Source organism: Gekko japonicus, unplaced genomic scaffold, assembly GCF_001447785.1.
Source record: "Gekko japonicus isolate JY-2015 unplaced genomic scaffold, Gekko_japonicus_V1.1 scaffold596, whole genome shotgun sequence".
In the NCBI taxonomy this organism is placed as follows: Eukaryota; Metazoa; Chordata; class Lepidosauria; order Squamata; family Gekkonidae; genus Gekko; species Gekko japonicus.
Window position 1 is genome coordinate 244,172 of NW_015174859.1, and position 10,369 is coordinate 254,540.

A 10,369-nucleotide genomic window follows, 5' to 3' on the forward strand; every position below is an offset into this window, starting at 1 on the left:
TTGGCTTCTCTTATGGTTCTTAAGCTAAAGGGATGTATAAAGCCCCTGAATTTTAGGATGTTTTAAGCTGTATTGTATTGTTTTTAAGCTATTATGTATACTATATTTTTATGATGGCAAGGTCTCCTTGCCCCTGTAAGCCACCCTGAGCCCACTGGGGAGGGTGGGGTATAAATATGAAAAATAAATAAATAAAATAAATTCATGAGTTTATTTGTCATTATTTGTAGAAAACCAGAAATGCATCACATATGTACACACACAAAAATAAACTTTGTGTCTTCAAACAAAAGTTTCAGCTATAAAACAGTATGAAAATATATAATTTAAAAAGTGCATCAAAACCAGAGCATGTCAGAAAAGAGGTACAAAACAATGGCAGTGGGGAAAATCTTAAGCAATTTTGTAGCTGAGTAGCTGTGGAAAGTTTTCTGTTTGTGGAATGCATCGCTGAGTGTGCCACCCCCCCGCACCCCACCCCGGGCAGGATTTGGGGAATATTCTTCAGCTTTCCTTCAAAAGGAACATGCACACCCCAAGGAAACTCCCATGCAAACTGCTAATTTCCACCTTTATGCTAAAAAACCCACTAGACTCCTAGGTCGAGCTTTTGAGAAACACCGTTCAAGGACGCCAGAGTTTCTCTATACAGTCCCAGAAAGGCTTGCGGCTGGGGGGCAGGCCTCCTCCAGGGAAGATCCGTCTCTCCACCTCAAACAGAGAATTATGCATGTGCAAAGACAGCAGACCAGGAAAGGTGGAGCCACCTCTGCCCCCACCCTCTGGTTAGCGCAGTAACCAGCAACCACCACTGTTATACTGTTCCTCACCCCCCAAAAAAGTCCACAAACACAAACCCCACCATCCTCCAAGTGATAGTAGAGCCACTTCTCCAAAACGTGCCTGACCCCATCCCCGTGGGTGCTGCAGGGTCCGACCAGTCTTGAAATCACGGGGCGACCCAAACCACAGCCGGCAGTGCCACGGTGGCCACTTCGTCCTCATGGAGGAACTTTCTTCAGAAGGCACCAAGGCAGCTTCGTTCTTCAAGGCACGTGTGGAACTCCAAGGGACAGGGCAAAGGCCTCTCTGCAGGGGAGACTGGTTCCACACAGTCCAAGGACCAGCACACACCAGCCCACAACAGCTTGGAGACGGCATTTGTGGATTCAGACGTATGTGGGCGCAAATCTTCAGCAGGCACCGTTCAGGGGCCAAGGAAGAGCCCTCTCTCCTTCCTTCATCACCAGTCGCGTCCAGATAAACGCCAACCAGCTCTTCAGTGGAGTGCTCGATGCCGCACACTCTGAGCAGAGCGGCGGTCACAGAATGGGCACCCACCACTTGGGGGGGGGGGCAATGACCTGTTATCCGCCCTCCATCTCTCTGCAGAAAGGATTTCCCATTCCAAGCCATGATCTCAAGTCGGGCAAGGCTTCCGGTCAGCATGTCATGCAGCGCGGACGGATCAGGCTGTCAGAGGGAGGATTGGGGTCCACCTGGAGGGGAAGAAGGACAGCAGGTTCATTTTCAGGAGGAGGAGGAGGGTCCCCTTCCACCGTGGTCACTTTTTAACAGCAGGGGTGGATGCATTAAGGGGAAAATCCCTGCCTTGGCAGAAAAAGACAAAGCTGCACCCCTCCCCCCAAGACTATGACCACAGCCCTCTTCCTCTGTGGCACAGTGCTCACCTCTGAGTAAAGGGGGGGCGGCCGGTAGCGAAATTCTTGGATGTAGGCAAAGAACGGCCCTTCAAAGATGCTGGTGGCCTCATCCTGGCAAGGAGGGGACAGGTTCTCAGGAGGCTCTTCGCCGGTCACCACAGAGGAGTAGTCTGGTGGAGCTGGGGAGAAACACCAGGGTGGTGGTTAGAGGAGGAGGAGGCCCAAGGCCTAAGCCTCAGGTGATTCAGAAAGGATACCAGAGCAGGCTCGTTGCTGGGCTTTAGGCCTCACCAAGACAGATAAGCACATCCAAGGCAGGATTAAACTCCCCTGGACGAACCTCCGCTTTTTTTCCAGAAGTTATTACCCTTATATGTCTGGGGAAAACTGTAGGCTCTTAGAACAGGCCTGGGCACTATTGGCCACTGTTACGGGAGGGATGTGCAGCTTTCTTGTCCTGTCAGGGAGGCTCTGCCCCCAGAACCATAATCAATGAGGGAAGGGGGACAGAGGAGCGCTCAGGGCAGACGGCACCAAACCATGGCCAAACTGCCTGTCCACAAGGCCTGCCATGTCCCAAACATGGCCTCATTTCCCAGCACCAATAAGGCTGCTCTTTCCTCAGGAGCCTGCACTGTGGCTTTTGACTGTCGGCAAGCACTCACCCTCAGGCTGCTCAGGGATTCCCATCCGGAGCCAATCTAGACTGGCGCTGTACTGGCTGCTGACGCTGGATGTGCGACTGCCAAACGGATGCAGTGGGATTGTCCCGATCACCAGGGGCAGCTCCAGGAGCAGCTTAGAAGTCCCAGGAATGTCGACACAGACCTGTGGAGACAAAGGCATGAGGGGATGGCTGTAAGCAACCGTCGGACAAGGGCCGGGAATGAAAGCTCCTGAGCTGGGCCTTTCCCCAAGAGAGAGAGACCAGCTGAACAAGTCAGAAGAGGCCTGACCTGTAAAGAGGGAGCCCCCATTTGGTTCAGGGTAGGGAGAGTGGAGCTTAGTCCTTGAAAAATTATTTGCTTCCTTTATACTCTATTCCTGCCTACTTTATTCAGCTAAGGATTGTGAGCTTTGGGTAAAATGGTGGCAAAAGCTCTGTTTTTGCAAGTTTAAGACCTAGAGTCTTGATCAACGGGCCAGATAAGGAAGAATCCTATTTATCAGCACACGAACTCTCATCTATGTACATACACACAACTACATTTGTTACTCCTTGAGATACCACTGGAAGTATTTTGCTGCTAGAAGCCAACGTAGCTGATGCAACCTTGTGGTGCTTAAAAGACTTATGACAGCAAAATCACCTCTGGACTACAGCTCTGCTTCAGGAGGCAAAGGGGGTTAGGTTAAGTCATCAATACTGCCAAACTGGTGTTTTGCCACCTAAACCAGGCATGGCTGCTGGCCCCTTTCCTGTTGCCCCCAACCTAGCCACAGTAATCCATGCAACGGTCACCTCCAGACTGGACTACTGTAACTCGCTCTATACTGGCCTGTCCGTGAGACTGGCCTGGAAGCTCCAACTGGTCCAGAATGTGGCAGTGCGAGTCCTGGCAGGAACGCCACGGACAGCACATACACAGCCTGTGCTGTGCCAGCTACTGGTTACTGGCACAATGTCATATCTGTTGCAAGACTGGGGCTTTTAGGGGGAGGGGGCAGCACTGCAGCCCCCCCAATGCAATTCCTCTGGCCTGGGTAATCCTAAACAAAGAGCTGCTCACCCTTCCCCATCATTCAGAGGCGCTCACCTTGAGTGAGTACTCCACGTGGAGAATGCGGCACTGAAGGATGGAGGGCCCCACGGGGGGGATTTTGAGTGCCCGCCCGTGCCACACATCCCGCTTGTGCGCTGCGATGGAGTCGCCCACGATGCTGGCCACAACGGACTTCTTCTGCTTCTTGGTGCCCCGGGCGAGGAACGTCTGCGTCTGTATGATGGCGGCCTTGGGGATGACCGAGCGGGTGGTGCCGTTATCGATTTCAGCAAAAATGGGGATGACCTCACCTGACAAAGGAAAGCAAGGGCAGAACAGCGTGAGGTGAAGGTGCTGCAGATTGCTCAGTTGGCATCTCATGCCCCTGGTAGCTCTGAGCTGATGCCCATCAAGGGCCACCAAGTGAACAACACTCCTGCCCTTCCGCCACTCTCCTGCAGTGGGGAGAGGGGGAATCCCCCCCCCCATCCAGGGTGGCTGCCCTCACAGTTTTGCAAAAGAAAGTCTGACCCAGACCCCCCTAAAAGACTGAGTTTCCCTAATCTCCCACCAGTGCCCCTAGGATCTTTGGGGAAGTCCCACTTAGGCCTCTAGGCAGGTAAGCACTGAGCAATCGCCCCAGCACCACGTGGCTCGGACAGTTTAGAACAGTGAGGAAACGAGGACGTGGGCGTGCCGGTCGGAAGAGGAAGCATCATCCGCCACCCCCCCTTTTTTGACACCTGCCGGCAAATTACCTGGTGTGTATCCTTTCCGATCGATCTTGGCAGAGACCGAAACCTGCCCCCGGTTGCGATACCAGGTGCGAGCCAGTTTCTCCTTGGCACCAGCCTGAGGAGCCTGTCAGGAGAAGCGGAGAGAAGAGAGCCCCTCAGTGGACTGCCAACCCGGAGCTCTGGTCTTTCGGCGAAACAGCACCGGCTTCGGGGGAGGAACTTACTGGCTGTCAGACAGGGATGCACACCTGAAGGCCCTCCTCCCTCCCTGCCACAGGCTGCTGTGGGGCACCAGCTTTGGAAAAGCGGAGCAGCCCCTTGCCCAGGGTTCTCAGCAGGGGGGGGGAGGGAGGGGGCTGGCTGCTTTGGACAGAGAGTCCGACCCGGAGCGTGGGGCCACTGCAGCCCAGAGGGCAGCTGCAGGAAGGGGGCTCGAGAGGAAGGCTCCCCGGCCTGGCGGCCCACTCACCAGCAGGGCGGGCGTGTTGATGTCGAGGGGCTCGAGGACGGTGAACTCCTGCTTGGCCCTCCGGACGGCGGCCCAGGGCCGGTGCAGCTTGGCCTTCACCCAGTAGGGGACGCTGCCGTGCTTGCCCTCGAAGGAGGTGGCCAGGCGCCTGCGGAGGGAAAAGGACTTACTCGGGCAGCGAGAAGGCGAAGGGGAACTCGTGCCGGCCGGCGGGCAGGACCGTCACCTCGCCGCTGTCTGCGGGGGAAGGAAGGAGGGCCGGTGAGCGCGCCGCGTCGCCGGGCAGCCGAGCGCCGCGCCCCCCGCCGCCCCCGAGTCCGGCCGCCCCTCTCCTACCTGGCTGGGGGGCGAGGAGCTGCTGGCGGTGGCTGAGGAAGTCCACGCGGTCGCCGTAGCTCTGCGTGTAGGCGGTGCTGGAGCCGGCCGAGCGGGACTCGGTCCAGTGGACCTGGGCGCAGCCGCGGGCGTGCAGGTGGAGGGCGCAGAGGCGCGCCTCCCCGCTCAGCTCCAGCACCACCCGGCCGGCCACGCTCTCGCCCGAGCTGAACACCGGCGGCGAGGCCGGCTCCGGGCAGTCGAGCAGCACGGCGAAGCGCTTCAGGCGGTCCCAGGCCGCGCCCCCGACCGCCCCGCAGCCAATCGCTCCCCGGGGGCCGGGCCGCCCACGCTCGGCCGCCCCCGGAGGGACGGAACAAGCCGAGCCGGGCAGAACCACCACCACCTCCTATAGGAGGTGTTGGCAGAACGGGGCCCTGAGTCGAGCGCCCTGCCTGCCTGCGGAGCGGGCTGCTGGCCATGCTCAAGGAGTGTGGAGAAGGCGGCCGCCAGGCTATGGGACTCGCTGGGCGCCGCCCTGCCCACAAGTCCCAGCACAGCAGCAGGTAGCAGCTCCCACCTTTCGGTGATGCCAACCAATGTTCCCTCTAAGCTGTGGAGTCTTGTGAGCAAAAATTCTCCTTTGTGAGCTACTGGCATTAAAGTTGTGAGCGAGCAATTTGGCTACTGCATTAATTAGTTTGCTCTGGAGCCCTCCTTCCTGAGCTGAGACAAAAATGTGTGAGCTGGAGGCTTAACTAACTCAGCTTAGAGGGAACACTGATGCCAACCTGTCCGCCTTTGTCAAGGAAGGGAACACGCGGCAGGGTATGCCCGTAGGTTCGCTGCTGGGTGGGTAGAGGGCTTCTCTCTGGTGGGGTGCGGGGGGCGTGAATGGGGTCGCTGGCTTAGGAGAAGAAGGGAGACCCTGGCTCGCAGAGCGCCGAAGGGGGGCTTCCGGGGCGGGCCGCAGACCCTTTTCTCTCCCACCTTTGGCACTGGCTTCCTGGAGGACTTTGTGCGGGCCTGGATGCGCAAGGAGAAAAGAGACCCCCGCCCTGAGAGGGGCAGTTTGGTTCGCAGAACTGCTCTGCTCAGGCAGGGCCAGCCAGATATGTTGCGAAAGCCCATAAGCAGGGCAGAGAGGCCTTCTCTGTTGCTGTTTTTCTATGCCTAGTTGTCTGCCTACAGGGAATCCCCAGTTGGTTCTCATGGCTAATGGCACTAACGGGGAAGTACTGGGGAAATGAACATGGCCCTGAAAAGGTGGATTGCCCAGGCTAGCCAGTTTCATCAGACCCCAGAAGCTGACTTGCGCTGGCTCTGTCGGTACTTGGATGGGAGACCGCTAATAAAGTCCACGGTCCCTGTGCAGAGGCAGGCAATGGCAAACCGCTTCTCATCTCTTGCTTTGAAAACCCCATGAGGCTGTGAGTTGACAGCCATTTCCGTAGCTCCATAGCTGCATCCGTCCGTAGCAAAATTCAGAAGTGGGACGGATTACACAAAGCAGTGTGTGTAAGTTTTCAGATTATGCAGAACTCTTCATCAGTCTGAAGATTACAAAAACGTTTCACATGGAGGGACCAGCCGCTGTTTCAGGTCATGATTGGCATCCTTTTGAAATGTTGCAGAGGCAGGCGTTTGAGACTGGTGTCCATGTCAGGAAGAAATAAATAAATGACTGCACGCACGTTCATCCAAATGTCTCTCTACCACTATGTCAGAGGGAGGGAGGGGAAGGAGGTAGATTAGGCAAATAGGTCCCTTCACTTTCTAATTCTCCCATTCACAATGCTGGAGATTCATTTCTGGTGACATACAAGATAAAAAGCCAGAGAGCACCCAACTAGGTAGTATTACCTTTGTGTTATAGGCAAAGCTTACATATGGTTTTGTGTCATTTTAGTTGGTCCCAACAAAAGCTAGTGTGTAGTTTTTGTAGGGGTACAATGTCAGAATTCTGAGAAAATTGTTATTCACTGAGCTTGACGCCCTGTCAAAACGTCACTCTAACAGTCAACAGTCATATCATCATACTGTTGACTGTTTATATGACGACAGCTGCAAGAATTTTATATGCCAAATATTGGAAAACTATGGTGATACCAACAAAACAGGAATTTGTGAATAAACTCTTTGAAACAGCAGAAAATGATAAACTGACTTTAGAAATGAGATTAAGCAAAGAGTGGACATTTCAAAAAACATGGAAAAAGTTTTATGATTGGTATAATGTAAGTACAATAGAAGATTAGGCAATTATGGCACAATGGACAGAAGACAGAAGAATGGAAAGAGATAGAGCGTTTCTATTAATTAAGTAATTGGTTATAAGCATATAATGTAACTGTACTCTTGGCATACATGTTATGTGTAGTAGAGTGTCTGTTTGTAGTGTGTAGATTAGTTTGTTGTAGATTATAAAAGAAAAATTAATAAAAGTGTACCTTTGGGTACTTAAAAAACAAACAAACGTCACTCTAACTGCGAAACAAAACACAGGGTGGAGAAACGGCAGGTAGTGTCAGACAGAGCCGTCCTAAGGACGCTTTGGGGGGGGGGGAACCAGCGCCACCTGTCTGGGATTGCTCTGAACAGTGAGGGAAGTTCACCTCCTTGACTTTACCGACACCTTGTGGAAGAAAAGGAGAAAAGCAAGTGTATTAAAAACATTCAGCTGCCTGCCCTGTTATGGAGATGGCTGAACATATTTTGGATTCTTGTAGAAGAAGAGAAGAGATTGGATTTATACCAATCCTTTATACCATTGGATTTATACCATTACCTGAAGGAGTCTCAGAGTGACTGACAATCCCCTTTCCCTTCCCCTCCCCACAAAAGACACCCTGTGAGCAATGCTCCCTCCAAGCTGTCGAGTCTTGTGAGCAAAAACTCTACTTTGTGAGCTACTGACATTAAAGTTGTGAGTGAGCAGTTTGGCTACTGCATAAATTAGTTTGCTCTGGAGCCATCCTTCCTGAGCTAAGACAAAAATGTGTGAGCCAGAGGCTAAAAAACTGTGAGCCAGCTCACACTAACTCAGCATAGAGGGAACACTGGCTGTGAGGTAGGTGGGGCTGAGAGAGTTCTTTCGAGAACCGCTTGTGAGAGAACAGTTCTGAAAGAAGTTGTAACTGACCCAAGGTCACACCAGCAGCTGCATGTGGAGGAGTGGGGAATCAAACCCCTGATTAGCGTCTGCGCCCCTAACCACTATGCTACACCAAACTGGCTACACCAAAGCAGAAGGGCAACACTAAGCCAAGTACTTTCTCCTCAATTCCTCTGAGTTTAAAACAAAATCAGGTACAAAATTTCAGTAGGACTTCATTGTCGTCCCAATTTTTGCAAATGATTATAGTAACAATAATTTCCCCGATTTTTCTTGTTGACTCCATTCCCCCAAATGTTCAGAGCTGGTTGTAAGCAGCAAAATCAGAAGAGCAACTATAAAACCTCAAGAATAAAGTTTGAGTCCAGTGGCACCTCAAGACCAACAAAGTTCCATTCAGGGCATAAGCTTTCGTTTGCACACGTGTCGTGCGTGCACACAAAAGCTTATACCCAGAATAAAACTTTGTTGGATTTAAAAGTACCGCTGGGCTCAAGCCTGAACCACAGATGCAACCCAGAGCAAATAACCAGAGGTGAGACGATCAACGCGCTCCAATAAAGGTGTTCTACCCCGGAGACTGAATCTGCTTGCAGAGACACTGGGAACATCGGAGCCTACGCCATGTGATGACATCTCTTGCCTACCAGCCCAAGAGGCACACAGGAGGCAGTTCACAATGGTAAGAACACTCCTGAGTGTTGCAACACACAAGGGGATGGATGTTGAAAACCTAACTACAGCAACCACATCCAGTCAGGCTGCAAAAGCCTGGGATACAAAACCGAACACTGCATGACTCCAGGCAGACTTCAAGAGAAGATCCCTGCCTGTACACCAAATGCAAAGACGCAACCTACTACTAGTGCATGATAATCCAGATGACAGAAAGGAAATCAGGGATCATCTAAGCAAAGAAGTTGAACTTAAGCAACTCCGCAGCATTGCACACTACCTCGGCATACAGATACAGAGAGAGCCAGATGGCAGTTTTCTCATCAGCCAGGAACAGAATATTAGAGACCTGATGAGAAGCCTGAAACTGGATGATGCTCCGCCCAAATACATTCCTACGGAGCCAAACTACATGAATCTGCAGAGCTTCCTGGAAGGAACCGATACAATGAAGCACTAGGTAAGCTTTTGCACATTTCCACTTTGACCAGACCAGACATTACATTAGCTGTGGGACTATAATGTAGAAGAAGAAAAGAGATTGGGTTTATACCCCGCCCTTCACTACCCAAGGGTGTCTCAGAGCGGCTTACAAGCTCCTTTCCCTCCCCCTCCCCACAACAGACACCCTGTGAGGTAGGTGGGGCTGAGAGAGCTCTGACAGAAACTGCTCTTTTTCAAGAACAGCTCTTATCAGAACTACGGCTTGCCCAAGGTCATCCAGCCAGGTTCAAGTGGAGGAGTGTGGAATCAAACCTGGTTCTCCCAGATTAGAGTCCGCACACTTAACCACTACACCAAACTGGCTCTTTCATTAATTTTTTTTAAAGGATTTTCGTTTCAGTGCTCTCCAACATTTCCAGTTTTTCAGTCGAGTCCTCCCATTACACTTTGGGTGAGTAAAAACTTGTCTTAAAAGCATTTCACTCATTTGAAAGAAAAGAAACATTTCATAGTGTCCCCCCCCCCCAGCTCCTTCGGGGGAGGGTGGTTTATAAATTGAATAAATAAATCAGTCAAATCTCCCCATTTTCCAAATGACTTCTTACGCCATGGGTGTGCAGCCCACACAGGGGCTGGCTGCTGCTTCCCCCGCTAGCTGTGGGGCAAATGGGACTGCTGCCCTATGGCTTCTTGCTGAGCTGCCCCATGGCCCTGATGTAGCTCCTCCTCAGCCCCTGGCTCGCCTCCTGTTGCCACATCAGGCACAACTTGACCATTGTCCTGTGCAGGTGCAAGTGGTGCCTGGCTGCCTGTATAGATTCTGCCCCCCAGGCCAGCCCAGGGATGGGGGAAAGAATTCTACACTGGCACAATACATTACTCAATAACCCAGAGAGGTAGGCTCTCTGGATTTAAACACAATAGCCACCAGGGATCTCTAAACTTAATCCCTCACCAACCTGAGATTAGAGATCCCCAGAATCTCAGCTGGCATGTGGGATTTACACATTAGCCACTCAATCTAGAGTGTGCAGTTAATCTTACACAGGTAGCATAATTGGTCAGCGGTTTAGGCTGCAAGATTTAGCTTGAAGTCCAGTTACCACAATCCAGACACTATTTATAAACAAGAATAAGGTTTATTCAGTAGAGAACTTTAGCACAGACTAGAAGGATTCAAAATAACAGCCTAGGCAAGTCTTGCCTTAACTAAACAGTAAGAAACATATTTACCAACATCAGGGTAG

General features: G+C 52.0%; 1 protein-coding gene across 1 annotated transcript; it reads right to left on the reverse strand.

The window, feature by feature from the left end:
- Positions 1-316: 316 nt before the first annotated feature.
- ARRDC2 (arrestin domain containing 2) lies at positions 317-5,370 on the reverse strand. The gene is made up of 7 exons (XM_015424641.1): positions 4,910-5,370; positions 4,574-4,721; positions 4,126-4,228; positions 3,422-3,678; positions 2,330-2,492; positions 1,692-1,843; positions 317-1,499 (listed from the first exon to the last, which is right to left on the reverse strand). The coding sequence occupies exons 1-7, from the start codon at positions 5,368-5,370 to the stop codon at positions 1,443-1,445; spliced, it is 1,341 nt and encodes a 446-aa protein (XP_015280127.1). The 3' UTR covers positions 317-1,442.
- Between the last annotated feature and the right edge of the window lie 4,999 nt (positions 5,371-10,369).